General features: G+C 39.2%; 1 protein-coding gene across 1 annotated transcript in view; it reads left to right on the top strand.

Annotated features, from left to right (window-relative positions):
* The window catches only part of BTAF1 (B-TFIID TATA-box binding protein associated factor 1), a 3603226-nt gene that overhangs the window by 1177289 nt on the left and 2406785 nt on the right, over positions 1-19152 (top strand). Inside the window, exon 16 of the mRNA XM_044055641.1 lies at positions 13089-13213. Coding sequence (XP_043911576.1) covers positions 13089-13213 — 125 coding nt within the window. The remainder of the gene's footprint in view (positions 1-13088; positions 13214-19152) is intronic.

Here is a 19152-nt window from a genome sequence, read left to right as displayed (position 1 = left end):
AGAGAATAATCTCCAGAGGCTACTACATCACTCTAACCTCCCGTCCAAAACCTGCAAAGAACCTTCCTGATCCACCCAATCAAAGGGAAGAAGCTGCTTCAGAGATAAGAAAGCTGTGTCAAAAAAGTCATCCAACCAGTCTCTCCAGACCAGTGCAGATCTGGTTTTTATTCCAGATTCTTTTTAGTGCCAAAAAAGACCGGGGACTGGTGACCCTTTCTGGATCTCAGCCATCTAAACAAATCAGTGGTTCAAACCAAATTCCACATGGTCACTATTCAATCCATTCTCCATTTTTTATGGGATGATGTTTGGATGTGCTCGCTAGACCTCTGGGATGCATATTATCACATCAAAATGGACAAACAATCCAGGAGTCTCCTTCGCTTCCGTCTAGGAGCCAATCATTACCAGTTCTGAGCCCTGCCATTCGGTCTCTTGACAGCCCCCAGTGTGTTCACAAAATGTCTAGCAGTGGTGACAGCTCATCTGAGACTACAAGGATTCCAGGAGTTTCCATATTTAGACGATTGGCTCCTTTCCGCCCCCACCAAGCGTCTTCTGACCATGGCCCTCCATTACACACTCACTAGCGGAGTCCCTAGGCATCACAGTACATTGGGAGAAATCCAATTTACAATCTACCTAACATCTGGAATTTATAGGGGCAGTTTTCAATACTCAAACATGCCTGGTATCTCTACCAGCCCATAGGCTTCAGAGGTGAAGATTGCAAAGTACGGGTGATACTCCATCAAAGAAAGGTGTCAGCAAGAGAAGTTCTCTAGGTTCTGGGGTCCATGGCTGCAGCCATTCCGATAGTTCCTCTGGCAAGATTACAAATGAGACTGTTACAATGGATCCTATTGTCCCAATGGTTGGCAAATCTCCACCCCCTAGACTCACAGATCCTCATTACCAACTCTTGCAAGCAAGATCTCCTCTGGTGGATTAGGCCAGACGCAGAACTTTGGTGTCACCCCTTTCAGACTCCTCAACCCAACGCCACGGTGACCACGGACGTTTCACTAATAGGGTGGGGGGGCCATTTTCAGGGAAAGACGGTCCAAGGCACGTGGTCGAGCTTAGAGGCCAACCTGCATATCAGTGTTCTGGAGTTGAGAGTGGTGCTGTTGATGTTGCAGGCATTACATCTGCTCCTTCCATCGGGAAAGATTGCGATTCAGTCAGACAATGTGTCAGTAGTCTGGTACATAAATTAGGAGGAACCAAATCCCTACCCCCCTGTGTCTAGAGGCCATGAGAATTTGGCACTGTGCGATTAGCTTCCAACCTGTTTCTTTTAGCAACTCTTATCCCCCGGGAGCTCCTTGTGATAGCGGACAGGCTGAGCAGATGCATTCTCCTTCCACACGAGTGGTCTCTCAATCCAAATGTGACGGCAGAAATTTTCAGCCGATGAGGACAGCCTCACTGAGATCTCTTTGCCTCCCCTTCAAACAACAAATGCAGCAGCTTTTTTGCCCTCTTTTCCCCAGAGGGGGAGTCCTCGAGAGACCCTCTGACTCATGACTGGCCCACGGGTCTCCTCTATGCTTATCCTCAAATTCCCTTGATACCCCTATTTCTAAAGAAAGCAGTTTGGTTGAGATGCAAGGTAATCCTCGTCGCCCCATTCTGGCCTCGTCAAGTGTGGTTCCCCTTCCTCCAGCCTCACCTGTTGCAACCTCCATGGATCCTGGGCACTCGTCCAGACTTAATTTCTCACCCGCAAGGGTTGACTCTCCCAAATCTCACCACACTCAAGCTGACAGCTTGGTTTTTCCACTTCCATTAGTTGGCAGGTAGGAAACCCTTTCCTCACCTGTTCGCGATATCATTCTGGCCTCCCATAAGCCATCCACCAGAAAACTTTGCAGAGATAAATGGAAAAGGTTTGCTCTTTGGTCTAAAGTACAGATGCTAGACCCCTTCTCAGCTTCGGTCTCTGTTCTATTTCAGTACCTTTCTGAGTTTTTTTTGAGAATGGAGCATCAGCTTCTACCATACGAGTCAATTTAGCAGCTATTTCCAACTTTCATAATGGATTAGAGGGCACTCCACTTATCTCCACCCACCTGTGCAAGACCTTTCTCAAAGGAATGTTTCATAGCAGATTTCCAATCAGATGTCCATTAGAGGCATGGAATCTCTCCCTAGTGCTACAGTCTCTCTTTTTCTCCCCTTTTGAGCCTGCTGCAAAATGTCACCTCAAATTTCTATCATGGAAATCTCTTATTTTTGGTAGCTGTCACATCAGCTAGATGGATTTCAGAATTTCAGGCCTTGTGCATCAAGAGCCCGTATTTAATTTTTCATAAAGACAGAGTATCACTACATACTAATCCATCTTTTCTCCCCAAAATGATTTCTGATTTCTCTGTGAACCAATCCATTGAACTCCCAGTGTTTTTCCCAAACTATTCAAATAAAGGAGAATACTGTCTATGTTCATTGAACATACATAGGCACCTATGTTTTTACTTAGGACTAAATCTATTTGCAAGTCAGATCAACTTTTCATTTCCTTCTCTGGGCCAGAAATGGGATATGCTGTATCAAAAGCCACTTTATCAAAGTGGCTCAGAGATTGTATTGGTTTTTCATAGTCTCGTGCAAATGAGCCTAACGCTTACAAATATCAAAGCACATTCAATTAGAGCTACAGCAACTTCTGCTACTTTTTACTCCAGAGCTTCTATGGACGACATTTGTGCAGCAGCCATTTGGGCCAAACCTCACACTTTCATCAAACATTACAAGTTGATATGGTCTCCAGGGGAAGAGCGGCCTTTGGCTTAGTGGTGCTTAGGAATGTTCTTGCATAAGGGCCAACCCAGGTTTCTCAGGTAGCTTGGGATTCTGTCCCATCAGTGATGAATAGGAAGATTAACAACATCAGATAAAGAAGTTCTTACCATAATGTTCCATCTGTGTTTATCTTTTTCCATTCATCATATCCCACCCTCCGTCCCCCACCAAAGGCTCCTGGTGGATCTTCTGGGTCCTTGTCTTGTTGTCAGGGTTTTTGCGCAGAAATGGTCTCTGTTTTTACTTTTATATGTCTTATGTAAACTCGATCTGAGGTAACAGGAAGAAGGGCAATGTGGGTAGCAGCTTAGCGCAAGAATTTTTAGTGTACGCGAGCTTGGTATTAGGCCGACTGAGTTCTGAGGGCTCGGAACCGAACCCATCAGTGATGAATGAAAGATCAACAACACAGATGGAACATTATGGTAAGACATAACTTCTTTTTTTTGTGTCGAAAGTGTTATCCAAGTTTACTTTAAAGTCACACTCCTCATTTTCTTCCCTGAAAGTAAAAATGAGTGAGAGATGATATGCCATACCTTGGATGTCCACAGACAAGTTGGAAGTATCTTGCTAGAACTAAATCTTTCAGCTCTTTGGATCAGCTGTTAATTTCTTTTGAAGGTAAGAGGGGATAACCTGTGATGAAAGACTATTTCCAAGTGGTTGTCTCATCCTATTACCTTTTGTTATACTCACCACAATGAGACTATTCCATGCAGGGTCAAGATCCACTCTACCAAGGATCTTGGCTTTATTTATGACTTTTGGAAACATTTTTTAAGAAGTATTATTGAAGCAGCAAGTCGGTCGACTTCACAAGTTTAGAAGCTTGATTCCATTAAATCTAGGTCAGAGTTTGCTAGGACCATTTTGCAGGGGCTGCTGGACTGATCCCTTTCCACTTCCTAGTTGTAAACTAGGTAATCTACCCAGTAGTAATAGCCAAGACTACTGAAGTGGTGATCAATTTGCTGAACATATTACAGCTGTGTAAATAAAGTACCATAACAGTAGATGTTCAAATGATCACTGCTGCAGTAGCCACTCACTCTCTTCATCCCCCTTTAAGATGAAAACCCAAAAGGGCTTTGGGGGCCTTACAAGTTGACTGCATATTGACTAATGGCTTAAGTCTAGCTCTCCCAGTATGTAAACAAACTTGGCAGACAAAGCCAGTGGACCCACACTTCTGGATACATTTCAGTAACTGGCTAGTAAGTGCACTGCCTGGATTACAGGAAAGGAAATAGAGGACCTGAAGGAAAATCAGCTACAAAAGGTGATGAAAAAACACTGACTTGGAAAAGTACTTTAGCTGTTCAGCAAAAAGCTGTGCAAGCTCCATGAATTCCGGTAACCTAGCGGAAATTGTAAGACAACCGTACACAGACCCGACTAAAATAAATGAAACACTGATGGAGTGTATCAACTCAAACAATAAAAGGCTGGAAAAAAATGAAAGAAGCTTTAAACAGATATTCAGATAAGGTGATGAAACTGCAAAACTCAGAGGTAGAAATGAAGAAAAGACTGGCTGAATGAGACTGTACAAGAAGAGATGTTACAAAAAATAATAGAATTAGAGGACAGAACACAGGAAAAACTTGAGATTTTCCTGCTGTACTTGAGAAGCTGGAAGGAACAGACTGTATTAATTTTATGAAAGTCCAAATAAGCAACTTGACTGGTATTCAACAACAGGAATTGTTAATTGAAAGGACAAGTCATGTGTATGCTTCAAACCTTGCTATGAGAACAACCTAGACCTTTAATAGTAAAGATGTAATCTCAGCAGCAGGAGAGGTTGTTTCTGACAAAAATGTGGCAGAAAGACAAAGTACTAAAAGTGGGAGACAGCAATGTGTGTCGAATGACTACTCATTGTACACCAGGCAAAGGAGGAGTAAATTTATCATGTTGTTCAGGGAATGTCATGAAGCAGGCATGAGATTCAAACTGCTGTACCCAGCCATCTTCAAAATATTTTTCCCCTGAAGGATCAAAATCATTTTCTGATGAAGTACATGCTGAGGAAGAAATACAAAAGTTTGCCCAACAAGTGAGCTGTGAAACAGAAGGAGATTCTGCTTCTTGTTCTTTGGGTAATAAAGACCACAGAGAGAGAGACTTTGCCAATGAAACCTTTTCCAGTGTTTCAAAGGAAAATTGTTGAGAGGAGGGAAAAAGCACAGGAGCTGACTAAAAGAATTAAGACTACATTAGAATTGAAGCAGAGACTGGGTTTGGGAGATGGAGATGAATAGGAGTAGAACAAGAAAATCTAAAAAATATTGGACTTTCTTGGACTTCGTTAAACTTGTAGAGGAGCATATCCCCTACTTCATGTTAACATTTAGAAAAATGTTCGGAGAGGAGAAGAAAGACAGTTAAAGTAAAACAAAATGTTTTCTTAATAGTACTATTTAAATGGTGTATCATTTTCTTTGCATGTTAAGTATTTTTTTTCAGCTATTTTTGTGCAATGTTTGGTACTAATATAAATAGGCGCTCCTGTTTTTTTTTTTCCCTTTCCTCCTAGTTCATTTTTAAGAAATGTAGAACAATTCTGGTTAAAGAGCATGACAAGAAAAATTTGTGTGCTTTTTCTCATTCTTGCATAGGGGAATGACTGGGCTAATGTCATTAGCTTAATCTAATAAGTTTTAAAAGAAAGCAAGTAAATGAAAGAGAAAATGGAATATTATGAGGCTTTTTTCTAGTAAACAGTTGTCTGGTTCTTGTCTGTAGCAGACAATCTGATAGAGAAATGGGTCAGAGAAAATGTTTTCCAAAAGCATTCATGTTTTCCCAGCTGAGAGAGCTGTAAAGGTAAGAAAACCAGACAGTACTCAAGGACCACAGGCTGTAGCATGCGTCTTAGTATGGATAACCTTTCTTTTAGGTTAGCTCAAGTTTGTGTATATTTGGCTAACAGTTTGGAAAATTTGTTCTATTAGGAACAATTAGCAAAATACTTGATGCTATTTAAATGTGCTTAGTATAATATGATAACACTGATGAAGGGTTTGTGACCTGGGAGCTGTGTTTTTCATTAAAATTTTTGTTATGTTACCCAGTTGACTTTATTCAGATGGTTAAGAAGTAACAAGAATTATTTAGAGGGACTGACAAATGTTTAAGTATTGCAAAGTAGGAGGAATCTTGCAGAACAAGTAGAGCAGCAACTGTTGAATGCTAATTAGAAAATAAGAGACTACCTTGATTAAATATGTATGAGTTTAAAAAAATTGCTGTTAAGCAGCTGTTTTTTGATAACTCTAGAGCAGAAAAAAATGTTAGCACAACTCTGACAAAGTAATAAGGGCTGTCACCAAGATTAGAGAGTTTATAACTAGGAAGAGGACAAGGGATCCTATAGAGATATTAGAAATGTTTCTGAAATTCTGTGAAAGGCTGCATAAAGCGGAGAAATATGGAAATCAAGGAAAGGTACAAATGGAAATGTTTATGGAAGAATTAAATATGCCAAGGTTAAAGGTAGATGAGGCTCAGTTACTAACAGGATAGGAGGAAATGAGATAAAAATAGTTATGTATGACCAGTCTACAGGAAAATTCCCATGAATAGATGGGTATTCCTGTGGAAGTTTGGAAGCTAGGAGGGAACAAAACTGATAAAGTTCCGGAAGGTTTTGTTCAACAGTATTTAAAGAGGAGGAGCAGTACCAACATCCTGGAAAAAACTGAGGTAGCTCTAATACCTAAAGAGGGTAAAGATCCATCAGATCCAGCTTCATACAGGCCCATTTCAGTACTAAACCATGATTATGAAGTGTTTGTAAAATAAGAAAGAATGGCAAATGTGACCGATCTTGATCATTGTGGGTTTGTGACGGAGAGGGAAACATTTGACAACACTAACAGAACACTGACTATCCAGAGGGAAGCAGAATGTAAGAAAATAGCAATGTTGATGGGTCTTGATGCAGAGAAACATTTAACAGAGTAAGCTGGGACTTTATAAGCAGAGCAATGACAGCCTTTGCATTCCTTGGTAATTATAAGGTCGATTAGGAAGATGCACGAGGGATCGGAGGTGAAGATTAGTGGGTGGGGCCCTCTCTGATGATCTCTGCTTGAGTGGAGGAACCAGGCAGGAGTGTCCTCTCTTCCCTTTGTTTACATTATGTTTAGAACCATTGGAAAAGAAAATGAGGGACTCAGAATGCAAGGATATAATTGGTATGGTACTCAAGAAAAGCTGGCTGTATTTGCAGATGACATTATTTTATATCTGACAAAACTAGAAAGGGACATTACAGTGTTGTGGAACATACTGAGACAGTTTCAAATCTTTTTGGGATACAACATTAATGAAGCCTAAACAAAGGCAGTAGTGGTAAACTGTGTACCCACATGTGAATTGGTTCAGCAATATCCATAATTATGGGGACATGATAAAATTAAAGTGTTTAGGAGTATGGATTAAAAAATATTCTGGTGTGGCAGCTAAGGATTGGTGGGAAGAGACTAAACAAAAGTTAAGAAAAACTGAGAAATTGGAAGCTCTTATATGGATGTTGAGAGTAAGGTACAAGCCGTTAAAATGTTTAGTCCCTTTAGTCTTGTACACAGGTCAGGCATTGTTAGAAAAATATGTATTAATGTGTATATGCTTAATGCTAATTTAATAATCAAAAAAATTAACACGTTTTTCATTCTATTTTACAAGCACTGTGATGTATATAAATTGAGTTTCATATGAGACTGAAAAAGATGCTTTTTGAAAACTGCAGTATGCTTTCTGAAACTTGCAAGATGCCCTCTGACCTAGTAATTGCTAGCACAGCAATATTCTTGTTTATGCCTTTTGGAAATGTACTTGAGAAGCAGATGCTTATCTGCTAGGTCAGGAACGAATGAATGAACAATACTATATTCTGTAAATGTAATGATTTTACAAATTGCCTGCAGAATTCCTGCAGATAGGTGCCAAAGCCTTAGCCTACCCTATTTCTATCCTGATCAATAGATCTATAAAAGAAGGAATCTTCCCCTCTATCTGGAAGATATCTCATATCATCCCACTACATAAAGGGGGAAACTCTAATGATTTCTCCAACTTTCGACCAATAGCTCTCCTCTCACCAGTCGCAAAAATCATGGAAAAATGTATTCACAAACAAATACTAAATCACCTTCTCAAGAACAACCTACTTTCTGTCAGCATGGCTTCAGACCCTCACACAGTACCACCACTGCTTCACTCTCCTTCACAAACTCCATTAACATTAACCGCAACAAAAACTATACATCATCCTCTGTCTTCATTGACCTATCCAAAGCTTTTGATATGGTGAACCATAAACTATTACTACACATACTCAAATCTCTGGCTCTTGATAATCTTGCCTTGTCCTGGTTTGCATCCTACCTAGAAAATCGTCAGCAGGCAGTTCTGTGGAAAAAATCACTTTCTAATCTTCTACCTATTTCCTTAGGCGCACCTCAAGGCTCTATCCTAGGCCCTCTGCTATTTTCAGTCTTTATTAATGACCTTCAATCTGCAATCCCATATACTACCTGCATACAATACGTAGACGACTCAACTATAATCTGTACCGCGAACTCTCAAACAGAACTCCACTCACTTACTCAAAAAGCTTTTAACACTGTAGAACAATGGTTCTCTTACCGCTGTTTACTCCTTAACCCTAAGAAAACCAAACTACTACTTTTTTCTCCTACTCGGAAATCTACTACACCTTACTTTACTCTTGCGTCCGCTGACGGAACACTCATCGCTCCTGACCAGACCACAAAACTTTTAGGTATAACTATCGATAATAACCTCAACTTCGACTCCCACATCAATAATACCATTAAATTAGTTAATAAAAAAAATAGGATCCCTGTATAGAATCAAACCTTTCCTAATACCCACAGCAAGGTCCACCATTGCTAGATCTCACCTAATCTCCACTCTCCTCTATGCCTCCCCCGTTTACACTAATCTTTCCAAAAACAACATGAGGAAACTAGAAACATCCTATCATAACATAGCTAGATTCGCTGCTGGATCTCCTTTTCGAACTCATCACTGCTCAGACCTAAAAGAACTAGGCTGGATAGAACTTCCTAACCAAATTATACTGCAACAGATCTTAATTGCCTATAAGATTCTATATCAGCCAACCAACACACCAATACTTTCTAGCCTTATTTCTCCATATAACAACCTGAAACAACTTCGTTCTTCTAATAAACTTCTGATTAATACTACCAAACCTAACAATAATGCAGGTGACAGTTTATTTTCCAACTATGTTGGAAAAGCATGGAATAAACTACCCTCTGATATCACTTCTTTAACCTCTTTCCAACTCTTCAAACACCAACTAAAAGTTTATCTCAATAAACACTGGCTTTGCTCCTGCACTAATCCAGACTAATGCTAACTCTATTCTCTACCATAAAAAAAAAAAAAAAAAATTTAACTAACAATTTTATATTTAATTTTTATTTTTTTATCCATTTTATTTTTGATTTATTTGTTATGATTGTTTGTAACCTTTTATGCCTTTATGTAAATTGTATAACTAGTGGAGCTTTTCTCCCCGGGCCTCTACTGAAAATGGACATATATCCAGTTGGACTAGCCCGGTCAACAAATGTAAAATAAAAATAAATTTTAAACAATCAGCTCTGTTCGAAGCATGAGAACATGTGCAGCTGCAGAAGCTTAGAGATAAAGTAGACAAAGGATTGTTAGAGAAATGAACTGTTAGCATTGTGCTTGAATTAGCCATAGTACCTTGAATGGTAACATAACATGTATCTAACTGGTGGTAATCAAGGCCACGCTGTTTTCCTCAGGAAGTTTCTCACAAAAATTGTTAAATCAGCAGAAATGCATGGGAATGATGGTCAACAAATGATGATGAAAAGGCTGGTAATCTATTACGTCAGCTTGGTAGGCCATGTCCAGTTAGAGAATGTATAAAAATGAAAGTATTTCCTGTTTCTAGTTAGACAAACTCTGTAATAGCACGTTTTTGTCTCCTTGCTGCAAGATTAAAGTGCCTTAACCTGAACCTACCGTGTTTTGATCATTTTTAAAGTATATTTTTCCTTTGACAGGCATATTTATATCAACCAGAGAAGTTGTGGTTAGTAATAAAGAGCTGAAGGATTTTATCTGGGAGGGGGAGACTGAAAGAGTCAAGTGGGATAAGCTTATCCTTCAAACAGAACAGGGTGGATAGGGATTACCTGATTTGAAGTGTTATTTTTCAGAGCAACACAGTTAAGGCTCCTTCCTATACATAGCACAAGCAGAAAACTATGTTTCAACGTGGAAAGGGATGATGTTGAAACGGGGGATGCTCAAGTCTTTAAGGAGAATAACAATCATGTAGAATATTGTCTCCATAAAGTAGCAGAAAGTATTCTAAGAACTAAGCCAATGTGGGAATGCAGAAAGGAGATTCTGATGACTGGGATGACTACAATTAGGGATATAGACAATAGGCAAGAGTGGGATGGACTTTATTGGAAAAAACTGGCAAAAGAGACAAGGTATTGGGAGCAAATAACTAGAGGGGTAAAGATGATAGAATGGGAAGATGCCAAGAATTTATTTGGACTACAGGTTAGAGATTGCCTTCTCTATCAAGGATTTATAACAGGGTATAGACAGAGAGAAAGAAATAGGGGGATATGAAATGAAAGACCAGCACTGGTAAAGATTTTAGTAGAAGCTAGAATATAAGCTGCCATTACAAAAAGGAGTAATAGGTAGAGCATATAAAATATTGCACAATAACTGAGTCAGATGAGGTTAGAAAGGATTAGAAAGAGAGATTGGATAAACAATTCACAAAGAAACCATGGGAGGATATATGTTTGTCTCCCAAATATGCAAAAAAATGTAGATTTGCAATTTTTGCTTGGACATGTTTACATAGATATTTTTATACCCCAAGTATACTCCTGAGAATTTTGCTCAGGTAGATAGCAAGTGTTGGAGGTGTGACTGGGAAGAAAGGGGAACATATTTTTCTGGGAGTGAAGTGAGTTGGTGGACTTTATGGATTCCCTGCGGGATGTACTGTTGGAGGTGCTGGATGGGAAGATTGGTTTGATGAAGGCAATAGTTTTTCTGAGCAATGATACAGAATAGGAATTGCCTTGACATGGTAAGGCCTTGCTGCCTCTAATTATGGTGGCTGCCAAAAAAACTACTACTAGAAAATGGAAATCAAAATCCAAACCAGCTATATTAAAATTAATGAATATACTAACTTAGATAAAACTGGAATTGAGATCTTTAGAAAAAAGTAAATTATGAAAACAGTACATACATGGGGAGGAATGAGGTTTAAAAAGGCAGGACTTAATGAGCTATGTGATTGAAATGATTGGGTAGATTATAAGTGATGTATAATGTTTGCAACTGGGAGTGTCTCGTAGTTTGTGATATGAAGTGGTTCCAACTAGGATTGTGGTGTGGTTTTCATTTAAATAAATATACGAATACTTATGTCATAAGTGATGATTTAATAAAGATGTTTCTTTATTCAATCCCTGCCCTTTTTTAATCTGTAATGTTGCTTAGTTTATATGATGTATAACAATATATGTGAAGCATACTGTTTAATTTTAACTTAATGCAGTTTGATTACTTTTATATAAATGTGAATATGCTTAAGTCACAAATGATAATTCCATAATGGTGTTAAAAAAAATCATACAGAGTATTACATTCATAAAGTAGCAGAAAGTATTCTAAGAACTAGGCCAACACCGGAATGGAGAAAGATTCTGCCAATAAGGATGACTGCAATTAGGGATACAGACAATAGGCAAGATGGGACTGGAATTTATTGGAGAAAACTGGCAAAATAACCAAGGTATTGAGAGCCAATAACTATTGAGGGAAGGGTAACAGAATGGGAAGATGCCAAGAAGTTATTTGGACTGCAGGTTATAAATTGCCTTCCCTATCAAGGACTGATATCAGAGTATAGGGGAAGAGAAATAAATAGTGGGTTCCTAAACAAAAGATCAGAACTGGTAGAGGTTTTAGTAGAGTCTAAAACAGAAGTTGCCATTAAAGGAATGATTAGTAGAGTGTATGAAATATTGTACGATAACTATAAGAATCAGAGGAGGTTATAAAGGCTTGAGAAGAGATTGGATAAGCAGTTCACAAAGAACAATGGGGGGATACATGCATGTTTCACAAATATGTAACAAAGTCTAGAAGGTTTAGGATCTTAACTTGGAAAGTGTTTGCATGGGTATTTTTTAATACCCCAAATAGACTCCAAAGACTCTATTTTTCCTTAGGTAGACATCAAATGTATGTGCAATGGGGAAGAAAGAGGTAGGTACGAACTTATTTTCTGGGAGTGTAAAAAGGTGACAGACTTCAAAGATTCCCTGTAGATTTCTCTGTTGGGAGATACTGGGTGAGCAAATTTGTGTAACTAAGGAAATGTTTTTTTTTTTTTTTGAGCTATGATACAGAATCGGAGTTGCCTAGACATAGTAAGGCCTTGCTGAGTTTAATTATGATGGCTGCCAAAAAAGCATTTACTCGAAAATGGAAATCAAATTCTAAACCAACTTTATTGTAAGTAAAGAAGATGGTGAGAGAGAGAGAGAATACAAGTGGAATGGGGATCTTTAGAAAAAGGCTAGGAGCAAATTACTCATGAAAATCGGAGTTGTGGGATCAATACATGCAGAGGAGGAATTTGGTTTAAAAGAAGGCAGGATTTGAATGAGCTATTTAATGGCTGACTTGACAGTGGCTGGATGTGTTATAAGTGATAGGTTATGTTTGAAGCTACAGTTGGCATGGTTTGTAATGTATAAAGTTTGCAACCGAGGTTAGGTCGGTATAGTTTTTCATTTATATAAATATAACATTGCCTATGTCATACTTGATAATGTAAGAAGTTTTTTTTTTAAGGAAAAAAAAAACTCAAAAGGGCTTGGCTTGTGTTTTCAGTAAGTTCAGCTCTATCTGAACCAGCCCTTTGGGTGCGTGGAAAGTGCCATGAAGCTTTTGAAGCTGGCCAGCTGTAATATCCTATGCAGAATATAATCCATATAGTTAAGGATACTGCAGCAGTGATTATTCGAGCATCTGCTGTTATGGTAAGTTTACTTGTACAGCTACACCTTTCCATTTTATTTTCTCCCATTTTGTCATAAGAATAAAGGAGCCAGTTAATGTATGACTCAGTGATGGAGTGTCTGAAGTAAAGCTGTGTTTTACACACCCGTCCTTTTTTGCATTCCTAGGTGCCATTCATTGTTGATACACTGTGGAGTGCTCTCTTGGAGCTGGATGACCTTACTGCATCCACTAACAGCATAATGACCCTTTTGTCTTCCCTTCTGGCCTACCTTCCTGTTCGACAGTACAGGTAACGTTTGATCTTTCATTAGTTTGTATACAGAATTACCTTTTTGAAGAAGGAAAGCAAAATATGCACTTGTGTGAAACATTACAGTACTTTTAAAGATGGCTTGGAGTACTAGCAGTCCCATTTTATTTCCTAGCATCTGAAATAATTGCTTAAATGCCAAGTCTAATCACAGTTTATTAAACATTAAGCACTGTAAGCAATGTAGTACATGTATTGGAAACGTAAAACACATTAAAATACTTGATAAATATTGTTTGGCTCTATTTAAGATGGCAATGAAATCTCCCTCCTTGAGCCACTGACGTTTGAGTCTTTGTGGCAAAAGAAAGCATTTTGTTAGTATTTATTCCAACGTTTGAAAAGGAAGAGGCATTGAGGACCTGAGCCTGTTAAGTCAGAACTAGTTTGGTCTCTGAGTAATCAAGAGAATTTATTAGACAACTGTTCTAGCCAAGCGATAAGAGATTTGTTAAAAAAAAAAAAAAAATTTAGCATTTGTCCTCACTTCCTCATCAGGAGTCTACCCTCATTGGTTATTAAGTTAAGTATATTATTCTAAAGATGGTTAAATATTTTGCATTGTTTAGTGGAGGAGTGTTTTTCTGATTGATTTTACCTTTGACCTTTGTTTTTGAACTATTTTTTTATACCTGAAGTTTCACAGTCTTGTGTACTGTGCTGCAAGTTTGTTAATGCTGTCTTGAATGTTCTTCTGTGAATTTAACCTTAATTTAGTTTGTGCTTACTTTTCAGTAGGCTTCTTCTGTATTTTACTTGAAGTATCACTGTCAAGCATTTGGTTCTTCTAATACTGAGCTTGCCCCATTTAGTTTTATTTTTGGTCACAATCTGTTGTTAGCTCTTAATGTGTGGTGTGGGAGTTAGGAAACCTCTCTCCAGGGCCCTTTTATCTGAGCTGTGTGGTCAGTTGGAACCCTGACCTGTGGACCAATTTGGTCCTCCACACAAACACACACTTTGAAGTTGTTGACCTTAAATAAATGAAAAAAGAAAAAAAAAACTCGAGAGTTGAATTAAAGACCAAAAAAGTCTTCCAGAAGCAGTCTTATCCTGTATTAATATTTCTGTGTGAGATGTGTGTATTTATAATTGGTGCAGTAAAACATCACAGTACCAAATAGTGTCACAAAGTAATTGTAAATCAAAATCTTGACACTGAAGCATGCATGCTGCAATGCTCCATGACATAGATTTGAAGCATACAAAGAAATTTTTTTTTCAGAGGGGCTGTGCCATGCCTTCCACATCCCCTGTTACTTGTGTATACTAAGATTGTACAGTGGCAGGGAAAAGGGCACATATCCCACCTCCACTATTTACGTCAGTGTCATACACACTGTTGTCCCTCTGCCAATCGGTTGCAGTATTCATAACATGAGGGAGTTCCTTGCCATAGGCAAGAGACGGCCAGTTTACAAAAGACTTCACCACTGTAGGATGCATGGTACATCGGATGTAGTCTGACATCAGACGTTGGCCATAAGTGAAGTACATGCGCACCATTCTCAGAACTCGTCTACTGCTAGTTTCCAACATGCGGTCTGGTTCAGAGTTGTTTGCGATTCTTCTAAATTCAGATAAGTGACCTGTTGTTGAATTTTTTGACTTTTGTTACTGTCTTTGGTTAGGGTTCATGCCATCCAAGAGGTGCAAGTGCCAATGTGGACGACAAATTCCACACAAGGATAGTTACCTTCAGTGCTTGTTCTGCCTAGGCACAAACCACGACCACAAAAGCTGCTCTATTTGTCAGGTGTTTGTCCCGAAGACTTTAAGGTATCTATTATCCTCCCTAGCTATCTACCTTGAGAATCAGAGCAATAAAGCTGCTAGCAAAAAAACACTATGGAGTGATCCCCAGGGCTTGAAGCCAAGTCGACTTTGAATGCTGAAGGGCAAAAAGCAAAAGCCTGAACCTTCTGCTAGGCTTCTAGATACCAAAGTCTCTTGAGGCGGAGGACAGCCCAGAGCCATGTCCAGTTCACAGCTCAGATCTGCAGGCCGAGCCTGATGTCCAGGCCACGTGAGCATTAGCACGTCCACAGAGGCTGAGCAGGCATCCATGTCAGATCTCTGAAGGGGGAACCATGGCTCATGATTGCAGAAGGCCCTAAGGGGATTCCACAGATTCTTGTTAGGGAAGAGGTAGATTCTGACCTGATCGAATGTAGACCTACGTTGGGCCCTCCTACCCTACATAAAGCAGACCTGCTTGGGAAAAATAAACAAAAAAACAAGCATTTGTTTACATCATAAGACTCTGCTAGTGATTGGCAGCAATTCACTTAGGGCCTTTTCAATGCTTTTTTCACTTAGGCCTCATTTTTTAGAGCCCGACCACCCAATACTGTCTTTCCACTTAAAAGAACTGGGAAGAAGATACATCTGAGAAAGAGGCATCTTCAGGGGATGAATCCCTGGCTTACTCTTCTCAGTTCCCTTTCCCCCTGGTTTATGCCTCCCCTGAAGAGGAATCAAATTGCACGGACTCATCCTTGGAAGACCTTCTCTTTGGAGAGACCCTAGGTAAGGTGAGAGACCACATATATGAAGTAGCACCCAAGTATCTGAAGTACAAAAAAAATGTCTCTTTCGGCTTTTCCCGGTTAGGGGTCGCCACAGCGGAACTCCAATCTGCTAATGATTGGCAGTAGATTTTTACGTGCCGAGTTGCCAGCTCTGACGCACAACCTTCAACAAAGGTATGATACTATGACCTATTACAGATGGAATCACCTAGCTCATCAGCTATTCCTCCTGTCTTGCCTGCCTTTTTTTGATTCTTTTGCCTCAGATTCACAGGTACCATATTCCCAGCCACTTACACCCAAAAAGCCAGACTGCTTCTACAAGGTCCCAGAGGACTGTACTCGTAGGCAACCAAGTACATTTAACCCCCCCCCCCCTGTCAGTCAAGTGGTTGAAACTTTTATAAAAACCTGTGAAGATGATATTTTTAAGTTTTTGAATACAAAAAACAAGCATGTTTTTCATAACATGAACTGGGAGCAATGCCAAGCATTAAGGACACTTTAGAGAATAAGAATATTATAATAAAACCTGCTGACATGGGAGAGGCGGTTATAGTCATTAACAGTGAATTCTATCACAATAGTGTTCTTATGTTAAGGGACTCAAATACTTAACAGTTAACACCAGTTGATATTAGTGGGATTATTGGTAAAGTTAAGCATGAGTTTTCCAGCTTAAGGTTAAGCAAGCGTATCAATGAAGACACTTTTAAGTTTATATTGATTGAACATCCTGTTGTTCCATTGTTCAAAGCTTTACCGAAAATACATAAAGACCCCAGGAACCCACCATTATGTCCAATTGCATCTGGAAGGGGGAGGGCTACTGAACATGCTTCTATATGGGTAGAGGCTCATCTAAGAAAGTGTTTGGTTTCTGTACCTAGAATATTAAAGGACACAGCTCGTTTTTTGCAATCTTTACACAGTCACTTAGGTCCTAATGCTGACTGTATGGATTATTTGTTAGTAACCCTGGATATAAACAGTTTGTTTACAGTAGTTACAAAAGAATATGGCTTGATGGCCATTGAGGCCTTTTTGCAACAAGTACAAATCGTGAATCAAACTGATATTGACAATGTATGTTTACTGTTAAACTGTGTGTTGAGCAACAATATTTTTATGCATCATTGCTTCTATCGTCAGAGCAGGGGAGTGGCCATGGGCACCCCCTGTGCAAGCTCATATGCCAACATAGTGTTGGTATATTGGGAGGATCAAGCAATATTCAAGGCAAACCATTTATGGAGGGGGGTACCTGAGTTACTATGTCCGTTTTTTGGGCGATGTCTTCCTGCTTTGGACAGGAACAACTTTGAGTTTACCTACCTCGAAAGCACCACTGTTTTTTTTGAGGTTTAGTATTTCACTCTCGGATACAACTATAGATTTCCTAGATGTCCGAGTGATGAAAAACACAGAGCAACATATTGAGACTGTGTTAAATTGGAAGGAATGTTGGAGAAAAACTCTTCTAGCCTATGATAGTATGCACCCCAGATATACATTTAATAATATTGCTAAGGGACAATTTTTTCGAACATCTCGGTTATGTACTAATGAGACAGAGAGAGAGAAGTCTGCAGAACTGATGGTGAACTTAAAAGCAAGGGGATATAATCAGAACATAATACAGCGGGCATTTAATAAAAGTAAAGAAGAGGTTGAACAAAGCAAAACCCTGGTTTTCTGGGAATGAACAGGTGCATGACAGGGAGCCTGATATAAGCAGACAGCCCCTTTGAGTTACTTTGAATTGTAGTAATGTGGGGGGCATATGTGACATCGTTCGCCAAAACTGGAAAATCTTGTTAACTGATCGAATAAAGGCATTAATAACTCAGGAACCCACATTTTGTTTCAAACGTAGTAAGAATTTAAAGTATTTGCTCTGTACAGACCAACAAGAGGTTAGGAAACCTGTTATGGGGCGACAAGGGACATTTCCCTGCAGACATTGCAAAGCTTGTCAGCATATTAGACATAACATTTCATCCATCCACTGTCTGGAAAGGGCCATTCATTGAAACAATATGCTGACTGTTTCACCAGCAATATTATATACTTAGCTGACTGTATGCAATGTTGTTCATTATGTCGGTAAAACAAATTGTAGACTGAAAGGTTGTTACAGCACATGTCAGCTGTATGTACAACCAATACACACAGTGTCCTGTATCAGCATGTAAAACAGTACCCTGGGCATGTATTTTCTTTTATGGTTTTGCAGGTTATTCATCCAACCGGTGGGGGGGTGGTGATTTGAGAAATGCAACAGAATGTAGTGGAACTAGATGGATAATTAATCTGGGTGCTGATAGAGCACCTGGCCTGAATGGTGTTATTCCTATCAAGCCTTTTTTAAAAAAGAGGAGGGCTTTTTACTGAGTCTTTGATTGGCTGTTATGTATTTTAAAAGGTGTTCATAGCTTTTGTATGTTGTCTGAAGAAGGGTTTTTTAAACCTGAAAGCGCTAACCTACAGCATTTTATCTACTGCATTTTATTAAACTACTGTTTTTTTTTTTTTTTTTTATCAGCCTAGTGGTCCGGATCGTCTGTTTTTGCTAGTTTTTCTACTGTGAAAGTACAATTGGCAGCCATTTCTAATTTTCACATTAGGGAAAATTCATTGCCTTTGGCCTCATCTAAGTTGTGCAAGACCTTTAAGGGCACTTTTCTCCTTCGCCCACTTATCCAGGATCCTCCTCCACCATGGGACCTCACAATGGCTTTGCAAGCATTGGTTATGCCTCATTTTGAACCAGCAGCTAAAGTTGATTGAAGTTCTTGTCATGGAAGTCTACCTTCTTAGTAGCCATCACTTCAGCCAAGTGTCTGAACTACAACTTTATCTATTAAGCCACCTTACTTGATATTCCACAAGGACAGAGTGACTTTGCATACCAATCCTTTCATGCCCAAGGTTGCATCTGAGGCTAACATCAGTCAGGGTCATCAGTCTCCCAATTTTCTTCCCTAGTTTTCAAAACAAAGTGGAATACAAACTCCATACGCTAGATGTACACAATTACGGTTTTATCTGGATAGAACTAAACATTTTAGGACGACTGAGCAGCTCTTTGTATCCTTCTTAAAAGCTAATTTGGGGAAACCAATTTCCAAAGTGACTCTGGTTAATTGGCTTACAAGCTGCATTTCTCTTGTTTATTCCATTAAAGAAATACCCTTACTTCCTCTGCCTTTCTAGAGTTCTTATTGATGTCTTCTGTATGGCTACTTGAATTCACATACCTTTGTATCTCCTTACAAGTTGGACATCATTTTCAGGAATAGGGCCTCCTTTGGTTCTGCTATGCTCCAGAATATCCTTCCATGTGGTGCTCCCAAGAGTTCTGTAGCTGGGGACTGTGTCCCGCAG

Source organism: Protopterus annectens, chromosome 14.part0 (assembly GCF_019279795.1).
Source record: "Protopterus annectens isolate FY-2018-M chromosome 14.part0, PAN1.0, whole genome shotgun sequence".
In the NCBI taxonomy this organism is placed as follows: Eukaryota; Metazoa; Chordata; order Ceratodontiformes; family Protopteridae; genus Protopterus; species Protopterus annectens.
This window is presented reverse-complemented; position numbering and strand designations above follow the sequence as displayed.